Here is a 22,797-nt window from a genome sequence, read left to right on the forward strand (position 1 = left end):
ATCCTGAGACTTTGATAAGGATTGTGTTGAACTTGTAAATTTCTTTGGACAATATGGTCATTTTAATGACATCAATTCTTCAGCTCCATGATTATAGTATATTTTTCCCTTTGTTTTATCTTCAGTTTATTTCATCAGTGTTTTGTAATTTTGCTTGTAGTGAGTTTTCACATCTTTGGTAAAATTTATTCTTAGCATCTTTTTTTGTATCTATTGTAAACAGGATTGCCTTCTCAATTTCTTCTTTGGTGTACAGAAATGCTACTGATTTTTTGACATTAATTTTTTGTTCTGAAACTTTACTGAAGTTGTTTATTAGTTTTAGGAGCTGTTTGGCAAAGTCTATAGGGTTTTCAAGATGTGTAATCATGTCATCAGAGAAAAAGAAAAATTTGATTTTATCTTTTTGTATTTGGTTGCATTTATTTCCTTCTCTTGCCTGATTGCTCAGGCTAGGACTTCCAGTACATGTTGAATGGGAATGGTGAGAATGCCATCCTTGCCTTTTTCCTGTTCTTAAGGGGAATGCTAGTTTTTGCCCATTCAGGAGAATGTTTGACTGTGGTTTTGTGGCTCTTATTATTTTGAGGTAAGTTTTTTCAATGCCTAGTTTGTTGAAGGTTTTTATAGTGAAGAGATACTGAATTTTATCAAAATCTTTTTCTGTGCTATTGAGATAATCATATGACTTTTTTTTTTTTTTTTTTTTTTGAGATGGAGTCTCACTCACTCTGTCCCCCAGGCTGGAGTGCAGTGGCGCGATCTAGGCTCACTGCAAGCTCCGCCTCCCGAGTTCACGCCATACAGGTGCCCGGCAGCTAATTTTTTGTATGTTTAGTAGAGACAGGGTTTCATGTTTTAGCAAGGATAGTCTCGATCTCCTGACCTCGTGATCCACCCGCCAATCATATGACTTTTGTGTGTAATTCTGTTTACGTTTTGAATCAAGTTGATTGATTTGCACATGTTGTACCCATGTTGCATCCCAGGAATAAAGCCTACTTATCGTGATGAATTAACTTTTTGATGTGCTGCTGAATTCAGTTCACTAGTATTTTGAGAATCTTTGCATCTATGTTCATCAGGAATATTGGCCTGTAGTTGTCTTTATTCGTTGTGTCTCTGCCAGATTTAGGTATCAGAGTGATGCTAGCTTTGTAGGATGAGTTAGGGAGGGGTCACTCCTCCTCAATTTTTTGGAACAGTTTTAGTAGAATTGGTACCAGCTCTTCTTTGCATATCTGGTAGAATTTGGCTATGAATCCTTCTGGTCCAGGGCTGTTTTGGTTGGCAGATTTTTTATTACTGTATTCAATTTTGGAACTTGATATTGGTCCTTTCAGGATTTCAATTTCTTCCTGATTCAATCTTGGTTGCTTTATGTTTCCATGGATTTATCCATTTCCTCTAGATTTTCCAATTTGTGTGTATAGATGTGGTTGTATTAGTCTCTGAAGATCTTTTGTATTTCTGTTAGATGAGTTGTAGGGTCATCTTTGTTGTTTTTTATTGTGCTTTTGGAACCTCTCTTTTTGCTTTGTTAATATAGCTAATGGTCCATTGATCTCGTTTATCCTTTCAAGTAATCAACTTTTGGTTTTGTGATCCTTTGTATAAATTTCTGAGTCTCAATTTTATTCAGTTCCACTATGATTTTAGTTATTTATTTTCTTCTACTTGCTTCAGGGTTATTTTGTTTTTGTTTTGTTTTCTAGTTCTTCTATGTGTGATGTTAGATTGTTAATTTGAGACTATTCTAACTTCTTGACATAAGACTTTAGTGCTATGAACTTTCCTCTTAACACTGCTTTTGCTGCATTTCAGGATATTGATATGTGTGTCTCTCTTTTTTATTTCAAATAATTTTTTATTTATATCTTAATTAATTTGTTTACTCAAAAGAAGCAAGTTGCTTAATTTTTATGTAGTTAGGTGTTTTTGAGAGGTCTTCTTGGTATAGATTTCTTTTTTTTTTTTTTTTTAGACAGATTCTCACTCTGTTGCCTAGGCTGGGGTGCAGTAGCTCAATCTGGGCTCACCACAAACTCCGCCTCCCAGGTTCATGGTGATTCTCCTGTCTCAGCCTCCTGAGGAGCTCAAATTACAGGCACACACCACCATGCCCAGCTAATTTTTTTTGGATTTTTAGTAGAGACGGGGTTTCACCATGTTGGTCAGGCTGGTGTCAAACTCCTGACCTCATGATCTGCCCACCTCAGCCTCCCAAAGTGCTGGGATTACAGATAAGAGCCACCATGCCGGCCTAGATTTCTATTTTTATTCCTGTGGTCCAAAGGTATAGTGGGTATGACTTTGATTTTTTTGAATTTACTGAGAATTCCTTCATGGCAATGCATGTGGCCAGTCTTGGAATATATTCTGCATGCAAATGAGAAAAACGTGTATTCTATGGTTGATTGGTGGAGTACTCTGGAGATGTCTATCAGTTACAATAGATCAAGTGTTAATTTAAGTTCAGAATTTCTTTGTTAGTTTTCTGCCTTATAGATGTCTTTAATGCTCTCAGTGAGAGCAGCACCCCCCCCCCACCCATTATTGTGTGGCTATGTCTTTTTGTAGACATGTGTTTTATAAATTTTTATGCTCCAACATTGGTATGCATATATTTAGAATAGTTAAGTATTCTTGTTGAATTGAACTCTATCATTATGCAATGCCCTATCATCATTATATAATGTCCTTCTTTTTCCCTTTTTTGCTGTCATTGATTTAAAGTCTGTTTTATCTGATATAGGAATAATGACCCCTGCTCTTTTTTGTTTTCTGTTTGTATAATCTTTCTCCAACCTTTCACTTTAAGCCTATGGGTATCCTTACATTTAAGATGGTTCTCTTGAAGACAGCAGATGGATTGGTCTTTTATTACTATTATTTTTTAATCCAACTTGGCACCCTGTACCTTTTAAGTAGGACCATGTACCTTCAAGGTTAGACCATGTACATTCAAGGTTAATAATGATATGTGAGGTTTTAATTCTATTGTGGTTAACTGGTTGCTTTGTAGTTTCTACTGTGTAGTTGCTTCATAGATTCTATGGGCTATGTACTTAAGTGTGTGTTTGTGGTAGCAGGTATAATTATTTTGTTTCTGTGTTAAGAACTCCTATATGGATTTTTTATAAGGTTGGTCTATTGGTAATAAGTTCCCTTTGTGCTGATATGTCTGGAAAATATTTCTCTTTTGCTTAGAAAGCTTAGTTTAGCAGTACATTACTTTTTTTTTTCTTTCTTTCTTTCTTTTTTTTTTTTTTTTTCAAGAATGCTGATAGTAGGCCTCAATCTCTTCTGACTTACAAGGTTTCTACTGGAAAATTGCTGTTAACCTGATTTTTGTTGTTGCTGTTGAGAATCTGACCTTTTACTCTACCTGTCTTTAAGATTTGTTGTTTTTGTTGTTGTTGTTGTCCTTGGACAGACTGGTGATTATATGCCTTGGTGATGTTTGTTTTGTATAGCATCGTATAGGTGATCTCTAGATTCTTGCATCTGGACACCTATTTCTCTAGCAAAATTAGATAATTATTTTTGCATTATTATCTCAAATATACTTTCTGAGTTGTTTACTTTTTCTTCTTCTCTCTCAGGAATGCTAAAAATTCATAGGTTTGATTGCTTTACATAATCCCATGTTTCTCGAAGACTTAATTCATTTTCTAATTAAAAAAAACTTTTGCTTGACTAGGTTAGCTTGAAAACCTGATCTTTGAGCTCTGAAATTCTTTTTCTGTTTGATTTAGGCTACTGATGAAAGTCTTCAACTGTATTTTGAAATACATTAAGTGAATTTTTTAATTCTAGAAACTCTGGTTATTTTTTTGAGATGTTAATCTCTTCCTTCGTTTATTGGCTTTCTTTGGAAGTTTATTTGTGTTGATTTTCAACCTTGTCTTGAATATCATTCATCTTCCTTGCTATCCAATTCTTTACCTGCCGTGTTGGGGTTTCTATTTTGGATAGGGATTATTGCTGGAGAGCGAGCGTGATCCTTCCGTGCTGTCACAATGTTCAATTTTTTTTTTTTTTTTTGGTGCTAAAAATTCTTATGCTGGGTCCTTTTCATCTGGAGATCCTGGCACTTCTAACTTTTGTAATTATTTTTGTGTGAATAGGATTTTTTTCTCTCTCTTTCCCTATAATGTTGTTTTATGTTCTTTCCCTCTACCCCGTTCCTAGGGGGTATGACTGTAGAGAATGTTGGATAGGGTCTTTTGGCAGAAGTTGTGTGGTTTTATATTGGGCTGTGCAGTTCCAGCTACAGGCCAGTAGATATCACTTCTGGGTAAAAGCCAGCTGTGGCCAATGTGGCTGGGTATATATATTTGATCCTTGTTTACTGCGAGATACGCCTGAGGCAACGGACTGATTCCTGGCATACACAGTGGCCTGAACTCCCTGCTCAGCTACAGGGAGTGAGCCAAGATGGACAGAGTCAGGCCAGGTAGGTCTGCCTAAAGGTTCCCTGAAGGGAGAATCCAGGGGGCAGCCACCAAGCACCAAGAAATGTGCATAGGCCTGGAGCTGGGAAACCTCTTGAGCGGTAACTTCTTTGCACAGGGAGGGAGGGCAGCCTAAAGTCTTAATCCAGGAGGGTGGATGTTCTATAAGCTTAGAGATCTGTCCAGTCATGGAGGGGAGAGGGCCTCACTTCACATGGTCTCTCCACAGAAGTGGTTGACAGTCAGGCTGTTGATATGGATGAGTGAGCTCTCTGAATGCCTGGAGATCTGCCTGGGCATAAAACAGAGAGTGCTTTGCGCACTATGGTCTCTGCATAAGAAGGGTGGGACAGCTCAGGCTGTTAATCCAGGTGAGCATATGCTCTGAATGTCTGGAGATATTTCTGAGCATGGAGTAGAGAAGACCTCTCTGTATCTTGATCTCAGGGGAGCAGACTGGGACATCCAGCAATCACACACACACACACACACACACACACACACACACACACACACAGAGGCAGAGTTGCCAGGTCACCAAGTGGGCCCTGGCTGCAAGTCTCCTCACCCAGGAGAAATCATGGTTGCAGTAGTTCTTCTCTTGCCCTAGACCTGTGGCAAGGGGAGGGCACAATTCCAGTGCCTACTCCTGGGGCATTTTCCACATTTGCTGCTCAATTCTGGCTCTGGAGGCTCCTACCAAACTCCAGAGCAAGCACTTCAATCCCTGGCCTGAGACTAAAATACCTGTATGGCTACACTTGGGTTGCCAAAGAGTGACCGACTCTGTATGCTCCTGGATTAAAAACGGCATCCTGCTCTCAACCCCAGGTCAGGGAAAATGCTGCCACTTTTCCCAATGTCTTCCCTTCTCAGCTTCTCCAAGTCTCTCCCCAAGTTAGCTCCAAAGCTGGGAGAAACAAAGTGGTCTCCCTTGACCTGGACAAATACCCAGTGGAAAGGTGAGTTACAAAGGAAAACTCTCTGCCCGTCTCATGTATCAACACTTGACTCACTTTTGACAGCCAGATGCTGTCACAGGGGCTGTTTGTACATAGTCTTCTCTCTGGGATCTGGGGTGTCCTTCACAATTCCAGTAGATTCCCATTTTTCTTCTTGAATTAAAGCTCACGGTGTTGATCTTTATGTACTGTTTTGCTGTTTTTTCTGTGGCTGAGGCCATCTTGAAATAACAACAGCAAAACTTTCTTTTTTATATTGAATTATTCTAGCTAAAATTGATAATTCTGTGTTGAATAGGAGTCTCAAAATTGAGTATCTCTGTCTTGTTCCTGATCCTAGAGGAAAAGCTTTCAATTTTTCATAATTGCATGTAATATTAGCTGTGGGCTTTTTACATATGGCATGTATTAAGTTGAATTAATTTTCTTTTATTTCTAGTTTGTTGAGAGTCTTTACCTTTAAAATGTATCTATTTTGTCGATACTTTCTCTGCATCTATTGAGATGATCATGGGTTTTATTTTTTTATTTTGTTAATATGGTGTATCACATTAATTAATTTTCATACATTGAAACATCCTTGCATCCCAGGGATAAGTCCAGCTTGATTATGGTGTATGATCATTTTAAAGCTCTGTTGAAGTTAGTTTGCTGGTATTTTATTTAGGATTCTTGCATCTATATTCATCAGAGATATTGGCCTAGAGTTTTCCTTTCTTGTAGTGTCTTTGCCCATCTTTGACATCAGGGTAGCGCTGGCCTCATAAAATGAGTTTTGAAGTGTAGGGCTGTAAATTTTTATTTGATATCAGACATTGTGATTTTACCTTCAAAGGTGAAAATATTTTGTATTACTATAAATATTATTGAGCTTTGTTACATAATGAATTTAAGTTACATGAAAACAGTTTGATACTATAAGATCTTGCTTTTAAGCTAAGTTGGATCAGAGCTGTATTTAGGCTAGGGATAATTTGCCACCCTGCTGAGATAAAACCCATCTAACTCTTTCCATATTCCACCGAATTTTCCAAAAGCATTATTTTATACCCTATGCAAATGATAGGTATTATTTCCTCTAATCCATTCTTGGATTTTATTCCCCAGATCAGGGCTGTTCCTTTGTATGCTTGCACTGATCAGTGCTTAGCTGAAGATGTGAGGAGGACTCTGCAGATCCCCTAAGTTGTGTGTGCAGCTCATTCCTTTAGAGTGCTCTATCTTGCAAACTCTAGCCACTTTAGTCCCCAGGACTCTTGGCTCCATTTTCTTATCTTAGGGAGATCATTTGGATCTGTCTGTGTTTCTCTTAAATTCACCATGCCCTGGAATCTCAGACTAGAGTATAAGCAGGGGAAATTGTATCCTGTTTCTGAAAGCCACTATTGTTTGTTGCTTGATATTCAATGCCTTGAAAATAATTGTTTCATATTTAAAAATCTAGTTGTTTAGTTGGTAATATGGTTTGGCTCTGTGTCCTTACCCAAATCTCATCTTGTAGCTCCCATCATTCCCACGTGTTGTGGGAGGGACCTGGTGGGAGATGATCGAATCATGGGGGAGGGTCTTTTTTGTGCTGTTCTCGTGATAGTAAATGGGTCTCACGAAATCTAACGGTTTTAAAAACAGGAGTTTCTCTGCACAAGCTCTCTTTTTGCTTGCTGCCATCCACGTAAGTATATTGACTTGCTCCTCCTTCCCTCCCTCCATGATTGTGAGGTTTCGCCAGCCATATGGAGCTGTAAGTCCAATTAAACCTCTTTCTTTTGTAAATTGCCTAGTCTTGGGTATGTCTTTATCAGCAGCATGAAAACAGACTAATACCGTTGAATCAAGTAGAAAGGTAAATAAGGTCCTTGTTAGTACATTTGACTAAAAGAGGAAATCTCAAACATAATTTTACCTGGAAATAATATTAGACAGAAATAGCAAAAATCTGTATTGTTATTTAAATACACAAAACCAATGTAGGAATATTGTGCATAGTGGGCACTATTTCTACTTATTTTAGCCACCTGATAATATAATATTAGTGACTGTTAGAGTCTCTATTCAAATGACAGTTCATCATAAATTTTTTGTGATGGGTATTTTGTCATACATTTTATTGAATTTGTTTATCTACAAAAATATTTATGGAGGATACAGCATATATCTCACAAAAACGTTTGAGCTAATCAAGTAATTGCCTGCCCCTCCTTAAAATATTATAATATTTATATAATTTAATTAACTCTATTAGTATAAAGATGCCTTAAAGGGCCAATGATAGAATGACATTTCCAAAATATTATGTAATCAAAAGTGAAGAATGCTGGATTCTTATTCATTGCTTGTGTTACCTCCTGTGTAGGCGATAATTACTGAATTTTCAGAAAAACTATAAACTTCTTAGTTCAGGAACAGTGCCTCATCGTTGTATCACTTTTTCACCCGGTACAATGCCTTTCCAATTAGATTGTAAAATAATTAATGTTTAACTCTCTAAAACTCTGTCTCAATTCTCAATTAAATGGGGGGCTTAACTGGATGACTTCTTAAATGTGGTTGCAGCTCTAATATCCTCTTGTCATGCTTCTATAGATATGGGGCTGTAAATATTCTGTTTTTCATCGGTGAAGAAATTCAATCTCTTTCATTTTTCCATTAAATTTTGTCCAAGAAGTAAAATGTTCTTTTCTTGTTTTGTTCTAAAGAAGGTGGAAGACTGAAATGGTTGATTTCACTAGTGTCATTTGCCAAATACTTGTGACTATATTCCTTCTGTACAATATGAGACTGCACATTCTGAGCCCCTGGACTGCATGACTAGTTCTGACCAATAAGCTGTAAGCAGATAACAATATGCCATTTTAGGGATACATCATCTAATTACTAGCTTAATATCCATCAGTGTTCTCATTTATATCTACCACAATTATTGACAGTGGTCAAGATGTTGGCTATTTCTGCTAACCACAGTGAGCAGAGACCCTCCTTCCAACTAGTGTTGAACAGATAAAGGAAGCAAGAAAGAGAATAGTTATTATTTTAAGCCATTGAAATTTGGGAGTGGTTATTACCACCACATAACCTCCTGACTATTGTTATTATATAGGTAAATAAAAACCAAAACAAAACAAAAAATAAAGCCATACTTTGAATAAGCTAACAGAGTGATCTAAAGATTGAAATATTTAAACATTCAAACATTTTACTCAAAAGCTGCAATCTCAGAGCTAGAATTTTTTAAATGTGAGTTTTAACACTCTTTCCAAAACAAAACACACAACAGTAGGCAGTGAGAAGTAATGTTTAAGTGATGGTGAAGAATACATGAAGGTTTTAAGATCTCCAAATGAAAGTTCACCTAAATGCCCATAATATAAACATTGACATTGTTGCATACATACTAAAGTATCTCTTTTACACAAAAGTAAGTCACTGATAAGTCTGGTATTTATTCCAAGTATTTGTAATTAAAATTTAATTTTTGGCCTTTTTTATTGTTGGAAAAAACACTTATTTTAATAAAATCAGTGAAATAATAAAGATAAATTAATGTAACCATGAAAGGAATAAATGTTAAGTATGCATTAAACAATACTATTGAACTATATTTTAAAAATCTTTCAGTTTAGCAAATGCCAATATAAAAAATCAGAAAGTATTTATTCTGTTTTGGAAAAACAGAAGAATATGAGAAAATTTGCCATTGAGGTTTCATTACTTTGAAAGGTCTAGCAGAATGTTTACAAAATAATTTAGGGTTGTTTTTCAGATTTTTAAATGCCTTCACAACTTGTCATTTCTCTCAAGTAAATTTTTAAATAACTCAAACTATATCTTTTGTCTTCCTGGTGCTTTTAAAATTTGAAGGATTAGTTTTTATCCATCTATATAAACTGCAGCTCAACAAAGAGATGTCCTTACCTCTGAGCTATTCCTAAACTGCAAGGTAATTTTATGCAAATGCTTATCTGAAAATAATACAGCAATATGAAATGCAATAATTACACCCATATTCCTAGAAACCTATTTCAACACATGTTTTCATTTGTCCCTATTTTCGTCTTCTGTTTGTGAATTTATACACATTTGTAACCATAAAAAGCATATAAATTGTGTTTGACTTTATTTTACTTATTTATTAAACTCAGTTCCATATTGGTACATCATCTTCATATTTGTAAACTTTTATTCTCAACCTGACTTGACATCAAACCTAAAATATGCAGGCGCAGAGCCTTAATAAAGCCCTGGATGTGCTTCACTATTTCTAGTAATACTATGGGGTAGTCATCTGGATCACAACTTCTTGAATCCAATGCCTGAGGTTGGCAGTGATTCAGTTTTTCTTTGGAGCAGCTTAAGTGCTAGAATGACCAAATATAATTGAATCAGATTAAGTGCTTTTACAAAGGAGCTGGCTTTCCTTCGAGTGAAAATCAGATCTGCACCCTCATTATTTTTTGCTAGAATTATTACAAGGGCTAATCTTTCTGCTTCTAGTCTCTGCCATTTGCAACACATTGTCTGCCCTGCTGCCAAAGGAATATGTAAACACGATCCAGTCTTCCTTGCGATTAACAATATTTGAAGTACTTCATGTTGACTGCAGGCTAACATCCAAATTCCTTAGAATCGTTTTCAAGATTCTTCATGATCTGTTCTCAACATACAGACTCATTGATAAAGATTTCCTTAATTCTATCAGACAAAGTTAGTCACACTTCCTTCAGGCTCTCAATGTCTATGTGCCATCTATTATGTCACTTGTCTTCTTTGAGTCTAATGATTTTATATATCTGCTTACTGGTCTGTGAACCCTTAAGGGAAGAGACTGAAATGTATTCATCTTTGTATCCTAAATGTCTCTCACTGTTTCTTCTGCAGTTCCTGTCTTTACTAGTTCCACATCTTCTTCCACAGAGGATTTGACAATGAAATAATATAATTTAAACAACAATGACCATAATAATGTCAGTATTTATTAAACTCTTGCTATTATTAGCTATGATGCTATATGAAGTACATTACATAGATGACCCAATTTAATTCTCATTAGCACATTATGCAGAGGTATTTTTTTTTCTTGCTCCCACATTATCCTGTGTGAGAAAGTTAATCTTACAGAGGGTAAATAACTTGCCCATTGTCACACAGGCAGTAAGTGGCAAAGCTATCATTTGAACCTCGATAGTTTGATCATAAAGTGTGATGTGACTTTTCAATATTGGATACATAATCATCAGGCATGAAATAGTAAGGAGTTTATAATGTAGTCTAATTGAAAAATAAGTTACAGTTGTCAATGTAAAAAGGCAATGTTACTACTAATAATCAACTAATGAGGATGAGACCATTTTTATGTATCCACTGTAAAGTCTTCATAGTTGTGTTTCATAGGCCTAGAGACGTCTCTGAGTAGAGCACCAGTAATAATTCAAAAGCTGAAAGAAGTGATGAAATGCATGTGTGATCACTGTTTTTTAAAAACTTATTTAAAATTATCTCCAAGTATAACAAACTGCAACCTTCCCAACTCAACAAAAATAAGAGTGTTGCCTATTTGACCAGCACATTGATTAATGTGAATCTTGACCAGGACATTGATTCAAGAGACTGTTCCCACCAAGTGAGGTATAACTTATTTGCCTATGTTTAAGTTTGGTTCCTCTGGAAGCAGACCCTGAAACAAAAATTTGACTATAATACTGTTTAGGAGGTAATCACAGAATGTAGAGTGGTGCGGTGTGGGCAATGTGAAAAAGGAAGACAGAAAAGGGAAAGTAACCAGTAAAAGATGCCTTGTCAAACTGCTGATCACTGTGGGCAACTGTGGTATAATCTTGCTGGGAAGCTATGGGAGAAAATATAGAACACACCTCAGGGTTATCCCACCTTGTGACTATTTATTCTCTAACTTCCATTATTCGTTGGTTGATACTTGCTCTAGGGGAATTAATTTCTCCCAGAACTTCTGATCTGCCCTTTGTGCAGAGATGAGACAAAGTACTCACTTTGCTATCTGCAGAGATGTATAATAGGACCCTCTTGGCTTATACTGGAATGGTGAGTGCTAAGGAGGCATTGATGCACCAGCATCATCTACTAGAGCTTATCTCTCATGAGCCTCTTCCCCCAGCAAAATAGATTTTTACCTTGAGCTATGCACCCACATATATATAGATAGATAGACATCTAAATTGACAGATAGATGTGTATATGATATATGAAAGCTGCGTTGCAACTGGATGTCATTTTGACATCTCAACAATACATGGTCAAAATTGAATTCATTATCGTTGCTCTCAATCTTTGAAACCTTCAGTGCGTCCCTCACACAGGCTCCTCTGTCATTCTGTATTTTATCGGATCAGTTGTCCATGTCCAAAATGTAAGACTCCTCTTTAATCACATCTCCTAGTTACCAAGTCGTGTGAATTCTCTTCCTACGTACGCTTTGAACCTGTCCTCTGCAGGCCACCTTCAGTTCTCACTTGAATTTCTACATTTTCCAAATTGGCTTATGGGCCTCTCTCAAATAATCTTATAGCACTCTATTAAACTTCTACACTATCCATTTCATTTTAAAATTGTAACTATTTATCTTTCTGTATCTCTCATTATAATATAAATGTCTTGAGGTTAAGAACTGGATTTCATTCATTGTTTTACCTCAACTTTGGAGCCTGACCTATATCAAATCTTCAGTAAATTATTGTGACATGAATGAATGAATGAATGAATAGAATGAATCCTTTTATATTTTGTGTGTGAGAGTAATTTGATAGTAATTTGAGCTTAGGCAGATATAAATTATCGAAAACATTTTGAAAGAGAAAGCCTTTGTCACACATGATTGGTCTTGCATTCTTTCTTGTCTACCCTTTCTCTGATTGGATTGTATATGACTCTGAAAAGTCATGAGCCTATGGATTTTTTTCTTTTTTCCTTTTTTTTTTTTTTTTTTTTTTTTTTTTTTGAGACAGTCTCACTCTGTCACCCAGGCTGGACTGTGCAGTGGTGCGATCTCATCTCACTGCAACCTTTGCTTACTGGGTTCAAGCAATTCTTTTGCCTCGGCCAGCCGAGTAGCTGGGATGACAGGTGTGTGCCACCATACTTGGCTAATATTTACTTTTGGCAGAGATGGGGTTTTGCTATGTTGCCCAGGCTAGTCTTGAGCTCCAGGACTCAAGTGATCCTCCTGCCTTGGCCTCCCAAAGTGCTGGGATTACATCCATGAGCCACTGTGCCTGGCCCCTGTTGATGGTTTATACGATATTACTCTGAATGCAATTCCTCTTTAATTAATAGGCAAGTGATATGTACAATAGCTTGCCCTGATGTTTAAAAAACAAATGGCTTCATTGGGAATATCACCCTCATTCTAAGGACATTGTGAGGTGTGATGGTTCTCACAAGTAGGTGCAACATTATGAATATTGATATATCAAAGCACAATTAGTTGGGCTCTTTGACTTTGTTCAGAAGAATCAATGGCTCCGCATAGTTATGACCAGGTATGCGGAACTTCAGAAACACTATTTTCCAGATCTGTGCATTATAAGCAAAAACATCTATCTTACTACACTCCCATGGAAATTACTGACAGATCTTTTTCATATTTATATATATTTTTTGACATTTAAGTTATCCTAAAATGAATTTCATGTTTTTACAGCATTTTTGTGCCCATATCATGTTATAATTTTGATGGGTTTTCAAACACTTTTCATTGTCTGAAAATGTCAAAATTTACTTGTTTAATGAATATTGTTAAAAATAATAAATTATTAGGTTAAATAATGAATAAAGGAATACAATTTTTAAAATACTTCTTTTTCATCTTCTCAGATGGTTCCAACAATGAAAAAAAATGAATCTGAGATTTCTTTTTAGAGTTTTCACTAGGAATGTGATAACATCTTGATTTGGATCTTAATTTAATCTTATTATGTGGTTGTGCTCAGTTAACAGTTATTTTACATTAGATTTTAATTTATTCTGTTTAGAGGCTATGGTTGTTTTTCCCTTCAGGCTTTAAATACTGTCCAGCCATTGAAACACTCCATGACTAAAACTGACTAATTAAACATAAATATTACAGAAGTTAAATTTTTAGATCTCTTCAGGAAATCCATCTAAATCTTAATTATGTGCTCCATGGAAACAGTTTTAAAGCATATTATTCATCCTTATTTCTATTATATAACAACAGGAAAAATGTACATCAACAAGAGCACAACATTTCAACAAACTGACGAATTTGAAACCCTGATACCAAAGAGGATAAAACAGTTGTTTCATTAAGAGTGAGTGTGAAAGGAGATCATTAATACATTCCATGACGGAGCAGAATAACAATCATGCTGTACAAACTCTGGTTGGAAAGTATTAGACCAAGTCGTGTTTCCACAGTTGTCTGATAACATAATGAATAAACAACAGAATAAGATATACAAGGGTTTTGCATTTGATACACCATTTTTTTTTCCCTCATCTCCAGCTGTAAGCACAAGATGTATCTGGAAAGGCTGCCAAACACCAGCATCATTATCCCATTTCATAATGAAGGTTGGACTTCACTCCTGCGGACCATACACAGTATAATTAACCGAACCCCAGAGAGTCTGATAGCAGAAATCATTCTAGTAGATGACTTCAGTGAGAGAGGTAAGATACAATTGATAACATTTTATCTGATTCTGCTACCATTCACATAATCATTAAGGACTTTTTTAAAAAGTTAATGGGAGCTTCTTTCTGATTCCACCTGAAAGGCGATTATGAAGTTTTATCTATGTTGTGATTTCGTAAAATATTGACCAAATGGAAAAGAAACTTAATGAGAAGCTATCGGTTTCATTTAGTAATCTATAAGAAATTTGCATTACAATCTCTGTTGCAAATTAGACAGGTGTTGGCAAAATGCCTCAAATTCTACTTTCAGCTTCAGGACCAACACTGCAAAATATGTTATTGTAAGTACATGTGAATGGTAAAATATTTGAGTTAGAACTATAAAATCTGTTCCTGTTTCTGAAAAGTATCTACTCTATTATTTACCAGTATGACACATACTCCAGGCTGTGCTTGTGTTACTTCATAAATATTAGAAATTATAAGGGACACAGGTATATATTTTTACTTGGTAATTCTAGCTATTTTATCTATCTGAACAATAACAGAAACAATCTAGTTTAATAGTATATTATAAAATTTAACATAGGTTTTAATACTTTTATAATTTTATATTTACCTTATAAAAATTTTATAATTTCGTAATTTACTTTCTATTGTATAAATATACTATAAAGTACATTTTATAATTTACCTTATATTTTCTTGCATGAAGGAGCTACACTTAACTGTATATCTGTTAGAAAGAATGACAGTAAACTATTTTGATTGAATATTATTCTTATGCCTCAAAAGAGAATACAGCTTGAGATCACATGGGTTAATTAAGTTTTGGAAGTTTTAATTCATGTTAATTTGAAGTTTTGGAAATGTTATTTGTCACAAAAACATCTTTTATTCATAGTGTTCAAAAATTTTGCAAAAGACTGCTTGATGTGCTAATTGTGAAGTTTCTTTGACAGAGGTAGTCAGTTAAAATACTGGTCTTTATACACTCCTTTTAAATACTGATCCAGAGGTTGCCTAGTATCAGTAGATACTGGGAGTTAGGTGACAGAAATGAGGTTGTTTGACACTACACTATTAATATGGCGGAGGTTGCAGTGAGCTGAGATCCCACCACTGCACTCCAGCCCGGGTGACAGAGTGAGACTCCATCTCAATCCTTAAACTATCAACCTGGTCATTTAGGTTTGATTTTAAAGAGGTTTTTGTCTCGTGTTACACAGGTAGGCATGCATTTAATATTACCTAATAATAGTCACTGTCTAAAACTGAACTTTTCCGAGATTTGAAAAACAATGTAAATGGTATATTCACTTTTTTATTCTAATTGAGGTTACTATTTCACAGCAGTCATTATTACCTTAGGCTAAAGATTGCTTCTTAATGTGTTAATAAAGCATTGATTTCAAAAAGTGAAAAAGGGGATAAAGATCTGAGGCTGCAGATTGCCAAGTGAATGGTCTTTGTGATTGACTGGTACTAGGAGAAATAGGCCAGTGTAACTTTTGATTATCTTGGTAAACTATTTATTACAGTAGAATTTTGACCTGGGGGGTAATAGAGTGAGAAATACTTGGTAGCAGGAAATTATGGTGTGTAGAACATGTCTTGTTAAATATTTCTCAGAGATGTTTTTCAGTTGAAAGTCTTTGAAAAGGTTGAAAATCCTGGCACCTACATTTTCTTGGTTCCAAATCACCGTCACCTTTGGTACAGTAGCAGCTTTGGTGGACTATGTTTCTGTATGTCATGTTAGTTGGGAAGAAAGTAGACTGTCAATGTAATTAGTGAAGGGGGTAACAGAAAATGGTTAATTTAGGAACATTAATGGTGACTTTTGAATTTCCTAATGGGCATTTCTAAGGAATAATCATTACTTTAATGCTTAGGTAAAAGTTTCATTGAGATATTCTACTCTTACGAGCAATCAAGTTGAAAGTATAATTTTATAATCAAATGTAAAAGTAAATTTTGAAAGAAATAGGTGATAAAATGCTTCTATAGTATTTTATAATACATCATAATTTTAAAATTATATAAAATAGGAAAGACTCTTTTTCCAAGTTTTTGCTTTAGATTATGAAAATCTCATCTGAGAGTATTGGTTGATGTATATTAGCACTTGAATGGACTTAGAAGCATCACTCCTGCTTTCTGAATTATGAGAAATATAAAGAATTAATGTAATGAACACAGGTCAGAATCCCAACACCATTAACTGTATGACATTTGGTAAATTAACTTTCTCTGAGTGTCTGTGTTTATCAAAATGAGAAAGATAGTGATTCTTCATGGAGAGGTTATGATGGAGGGCTGCCGTGGATGTTTGAGTGAATTGCATGCTCATGAGAGAGTGATTGCTCTCAACTATTGATTTCTTCTCACCAAATACTCTCCTACCGGTGTAGTATAAATAGTCTATACTTTTTGGAGAAGAGACTCTCTTAATTTAATCAAATATGATCCACAATAATCTATCTATCTACCTACCCATTTATCGATTTATTTATCTATCGCCAGAATCAACAGAAGAATTCATTTAGTGGCCATTTAAAGAGTATCATGCTAATTTATATTTGGAGAAATTAGGACTGCTTTGACATTTAAAACATCTCCAATATGGCCAATAAGCTACTACAAGCATTGAAGTAATATAAAATTCTGAGAATTTAATCAATAATGAGATGATGTTATTTATCTAAATTAAATGCATGGCCTTAGAAGAGTGTTTAGCAGAATCCTTTTCAAGATTGTTTTTACTACTACAAGAAAAGGAAGATACCCCAAGGCATCACTTGTTTACAGGGCCTCTAAGAGAGAAAAACTTTTTCTGCTCCTTTTTATCTGATACATCTGTAGCTGTGCTGTTAAAAGCTATAATTAACTTACACTTTTCTTAGAAAATTCCCCAAAACTATAACCCTATAATGTGTAGAGTTCTTTTCACCCACTCTTTAAAAGTCAGATTAAGTAGGATAGATGAATTTCAAAATACAGGAAATTATAGGAATTCTGTTGGATTCCTTAAGGAAGTTAATTTTTTTTTTTTGTTTTACACTTTAAATTTATTTTTAGAAATACATCTCAATTTCATTTCTGTTCAGTATTTGCCACCTTTGCACTATTAACTTTTTCAGATACTCTACAAGATCCTTGGCCAAAAGCACTAAACTTTAACAAGACTTAATCAAATATTACTGCCTTATATTTTATATCTTCCAGATCAATAGAATAGCTATACATGACCAAAAATATAGGAAAGCCAATATTTTAGACATGTCATTAGCATGAGTCACTTGCTAATTACTTGGAATTCATATTTACAACAAGTATAAGTATATAGTAATTGTTAAATTCTATAATAGTGGCGTTCATATCAATAAAGTAAAATACCAAATTATTAGATAATTACAGAATAATTCTAAACTATTACCAAGTGATTTAGAAAAATCTGCTTAAATAAGATTGACCTAGTTCTCAAAATGCTTTAAAAAAAAGTGAATATTCTATCTCGCAGTTCTCAGTTTAGACATTTTTCCTAAAGCAAGCTTGGTAACAGAATGTCATTTTAGCCTCAGAACATAAGTCCACCATCTATAAAAACATGAAGGTGAAGGCCTGTAGGTAAGTTTTCAACAACCACCGCTGTGTTTTGCTATCTGAAGCTTACCAAAGTTAGTGAGTGTGGCTATTTTTTTTTTTTTTCCAGTAAGCTCTGAGAAATACATTTAACAACTTAACTTGAGGCCTATAACAAGGCTTCATGGTGACTTTAAAGCAGGACTAATCCTGGGCTTATCTCCAAATTCCAGGCAACCTTAACAGCATCCACATGGAAAATGTTGAAATGTGTGAAATAAGCTGGGGCTTAACCTCAGAGATAGGGTATATTGGACCTGACAATTCTCTGAACTTTGCATGCTTAGATGAATGCAAGTCTAAATTGAGGATAGTCACAGGAGAGTTGCTGACACACTTACCTTAATGCAAGTATGGAGGCACTACTGTATACCCGAGTACACACACACAAACACAGGCACACATGCACACACTCACTCATTTCTGCTCCTGCTTGTTTCAAACCTCCTGGACAGAAGGGGTAAGTAGTTGAATATTTGAGTTTCAGAAAGATCTGTTATTCTCCATGTACTCATTAGAGAGAAAAACAGACTTGTAACTATCCGCCCAATGCCAACAACTTTCAAGAAATCCAGCTTGCTTTTCCTTAGACAGGCCAGATTCTTACTATCCAAAGTGTGGTGCATGGACCAGCAGCAGCAGCATGAAGCTTGCTAGAAATGCAGACTCTCAGGCCTCACCAGATGAATCAGAATCTGCATTTCAACAATATCTATATGTACTTTCTATAGGAATTAAAGTTTCAAAATCACTGTCATGCATTTTAAAATTGGGGTTGAATGGCCAGACACAGTGGCTCACACCTGTAATCCCAGCACTTTGGGAGGCTGAGACAAGATGATCACTTGAACCTGGGAGGTAGAGGTTGCAGTGAGCCGAGATCATGCCACTGCACTCCAGTCTGGGTGTCAGAGCAAAACTCTGTCTCAAAAAGATAAATTAAAATTAAGTAAAATTGGAGTTGAAGCTTCCGTGAATAATATGGGTGCAATAAGTAACTTCAAAAATCTCGTTTCTTACATGTTATTACAAAATAAATTTTGCTGTTTGTTTATACTGTTTAGTGTGCAATTAATATTGGATTTATAAGTTAATAAAGGACATCCACAGTATTTTATGTAACATTAATTGTTATATTTCCTTGCTAGATATTGCCAGTTTCCAAAATTTGTAGACATTTGCCTTGTTTTCTTGTGAACTCATTTTATAGCATTTGATGTTTAATTCCAATTTACTGTCATACCTCATCCCCTTACCAATTTTCCCTTTTTGTTAAACAAATAAGGTCTCTCAAAACTTTGTAAATCTATTTTGCTTGGGAATCAGTCAGTAACTTTTATGCCAGGGAAAAAATATTATATATGCATATATATAATATGTATGAATACCTACATATACATGGAAATAGCAAAGCAATTCCTATAATAATCTACATTACCATTAAAAAATCCTAGACTCTTCATATGGCTGAAAGTGTTTTTAAATCTTTAAAATAGCAAGGATATTTTTAATGATTTCACAAATGACGATGTCAAGTCTTGAATTCAATTTCTGTTTTACACAAATAGTTTCCAAGTATGCATTAAGGAAAGTTTCCATAAGCAGACAAATCAGTCAGCACAAGTTTTACAACTATTTGAAGTTGGAAGATATCATCAGTGTGAAAAAGGTTGTAAAACCGATGAAGAATGGTAGTGCATTTTATTTTATATTATACAGTACTAACACTAAAGTGCATTTAAAGATTCTGAGACGACAGTCGACAAAAATGTTTTAGTGCTGGTATTCCATCAGGTACTTCACTAGATTATAAGACAAGCAATTTTTATGTCTCAGATTTATTGAGAGCTAGTCACTCTAAATAAATCTTGGAGTTATTTAGATTTAATATTCATATTTAAAATGGCAAGGATAATTGTGTTTAAAAAATCAAACTACAATATCAAACCAAATACTGTTTAGTAGCAGGAAGTAAGCAAATGTTAAAAAATACAACAGTATATTTAGAAATTCAGCATTGTATGCTGAAGAATGGAAAGGAGCTATTCTGCTTTCTGATATTTGTATATCATATTGCATAAAGTTTAAATGTGCAGATTGTCTTAATGGCTCTGTTCACAAATTACTTTAACATTGGTGAATGTAAGGGAATCTGGGACATTAAGTGACATTGCTTTCTGTGGTCAGATGTATGAACATACCACAGTAATGTGCAGTCAATGTCAGGGAAATTGTCCTACAATATAAAGGGGTAAAAGTTTGAGAAGTTATAAAATAAAAAAATCAACTCATAAAAAGTCTTTGTGCATTTGTAAAAGACGGATATTGCCCATTAGTGGCAGAATATGCTTTCAGTAGAATCTGTCTCAGAAGAAAAGCACTTTTGAGATTTCTCTCCCTCTTACTTGTAAATTAAAAATTCAATCTCACAGGATGTAAATGTCTTCAGAAACAACAGAATTTATCTGACAAAAATAATGATAGTTATATATCCTTGTTGAGTCTCACCTTTGCCTTCATGTGTACAGTAGCTTTTTATTGTCTCCCTTTTCTCCTGAAATGTGAATGTGAATAATCTCTCAAGTTTTCAGGAACACTACACACATTCACAAGCCTCATGCTTACTACTACAATGCTTTATTCATTCTAGTAGAAATCTGTTTTAAGCAGGTGCTCATTTTGTAAATTAAGGTAAAGGATTCTGAGATACTGTAGAAAAATACATATATATATTTTTTCTTAATAAATTGCATTATGGATTAGCTTTTATAATGAGGGCATTGGTAGTCAGAACATTTCAAAAAGTTATTATGGAGATAATATCTTTTGTCTCCTAAAGAAAATAATAATATATCTCAGTTAAAATTATTTTCAGTTTATTTTAGGATTCACATTTAATTTACAAAGATATATTTGCTGAACCATGCAAACAGACATTTTTTATGTAGCTAGCTTTAACAAAAAAGAGCTGTTAGAAATGTTCTAATGTAAGTTGTTTGAGAGAATGGCATTACAATGAAATACATGCAGGCTAATTTGAACACGCATATAAAAATTTTGGAAAATATGTGATAGAATGAAGTGATGGAATGGAAAGGCACAACCTAAGTTTCAATGTCTACCCTGTGTTAGGTTGTATCTTAGTTATCACATGTAGTATTACAGCAACTTCCACAGTAGAAAAAAAATCTTACGCTTGCTTTCTTTTATTTTATTGTAAAAGGTATTATGTGTACTAAATGAATGAAGTAAGCAAAACATACTATTACTCAATTGTCTTTAAAATGTCTATATTGAAAAGTTTTCTCACTTAGTCAATTTTGGGCTTATAAATATTTACATTTCTCCTATGAGTAGCTTTTACCTTTTATAAGCATTTCATTTTGAAGAGATGATTAATCTCATTTAGTTGTCATTTTTCTAACTCACATTTCACTCCTTTGCAGTTTTGCTCTCTTCTCAAATATTAGTTTGTAGTATATGAAATTCCATTATTTGTAGGACATTAATGGTTGACTTTGACAGTTTCATATATTTCAATCTTTATGACAAAGCATCTTAAAATCTATTTACCTCTGGATGAAAAGTCTATCCTGGGCTCATGTTTTAAAGTAATACTTTTGAAAGTAGAGAAAAGCATCAGGTGTTGGATAAGCTGCTCTGACTTTCCAACTGCTTTTTTCTGTAGGAAAATTTCACATGACTGAATTAATATGGGTTTGGCATAGAAGGAGACACTGCTTTTAGAAGCAAAACTGTTACAGCTCACCAGCGTCACAAAGGCATGACTTCCTCAAGAAAAATAAATTGTGCAATTCATTTTATGGCAGATTAAATCCCATTTATTTTTCTTTCAGACAGCTGTTTTGAATAGAATGTCACCAGTGTGAAACCATTTTATGGATGTTGGGCTTCAGATCTTGGGCAAGCATAACTTTCTTTGATGAAATAAAAGGTTATGTTTTATGACTATTCCTCTTGTCAGCAAACCTCAGCTTGTGAGCTTTAATAATACAGTGTTCAGTATTTCAAGCAGCTCTTTTGGATGTCTAAATATCCATCTGCTCTTAATTTTTAAAAAAATCCTTGCATCTATACAATGGAAAAAAGAAAACTTCACAAACATTTTCTCTTTTATCCTGAATTGTAACACTTACTCGATTAAAATAAAAATATCAATCTCTTAGCATTCAAGATTTTTCATAAGCTGACAAGTTTTGAACATCAAATTCATCCATGTTTATGAAATATTTTTTAGCAAAATTCTCCCCTAATAAGAATTAAATGTTTTGTGACAACTGAGGAACAAATTCATATTAGAATAATAGGATCTTTGAGATGAGGGATTTGTAGGTGACATGGTCCATTTGTAATATTTATAGATGAGTAGACAGAGACTTACAAAGATGAAGTCCTAAGTCACAGAGTGGGTCGATTCTACATGCTTAGATAAATGCTGGTTTAATTAAAAATGTACAGTTTTCATGCTTAAGTATCCAAGGTTCCTTTCTTTGTAGTTTTCTCAGATGTTTTATTCTGAGAACCTGAAACAATTCTGATAACTATCATTAATTTTAAAAAAACTGCACCACAATTACATAGACATTCTAGATAATTGAATCTAATTTATTACCCATTTTGCCTTATGATCACAACAATAACAGAAACCATCATTTCAGTATGTGTATACCCAAGTAGTGAAACGGAGGATTCCTGAGAATCATAACGACTGGAGCGCACCAATTCCAGTCTCCATAATGGCCTTCCAGGACTTCAGGTGGCCAATCAACGCCTTCCTTCTGGAGAAAACAGTGATTCTAATGTTTGGAAAGGCTCTCAAAGTAGCAAAATAGGTCATAAAACAGAGTTAAATATGTTTTGTATAGCTTCACAGACTGATGCACAGTAGAATTTGTTGAGGTACTTAAATGGATTTTGGGCTGGCCCCTTATAGGGGCTGATTCTGTCTTTATCCTGGAAAAAGAGTTAGGCAGCCTAGCAAGCCTGCTTTGCCTTACCCAAACAAAGGCACATTTGACATTTCCCAGGGCCATGCTGGTGCCAATGTCTCCAGAAGATGAAAGTCATTCTAGAACAGAGAGAGG

The 22,797-nt window shown here is 34.7% G+C and overlaps 1 protein-coding gene across 3 annotated transcripts in view; it reads left to right on the plus strand.

Moving 5' to 3' along the window:
• GALNTL6 (polypeptide N-acetylgalactosaminyltransferase like 6) overlaps positions 1-22,797 on the plus strand; it is a 1,222,748-nt gene that overhangs the window by 524,564 nt on the left and 675,387 nt on the right. For all 3 annotated transcript variants that reach the window (XM_025385422.1, XM_025385423.1, XM_025385424.1), the window contains one exon: positions 13,914-14,080. In XM_025385422.1, coding sequence (XP_025241207.1) covers positions 13,914-14,080 — 167 coding nt within the window. The remainder of the gene's footprint in view (positions 1-13,913; positions 14,081-22,797) is intronic.

This window comes from Theropithecus gelada, chromosome 5 (genome assembly GCF_003255815.1).
Source record: "Theropithecus gelada isolate Dixy chromosome 5, Tgel_1.0, whole genome shotgun sequence".
Taxonomy (NCBI): domain Eukaryota; kingdom Metazoa; phylum Chordata; class Mammalia; order Primates; family Cercopithecidae; genus Theropithecus; species Theropithecus gelada.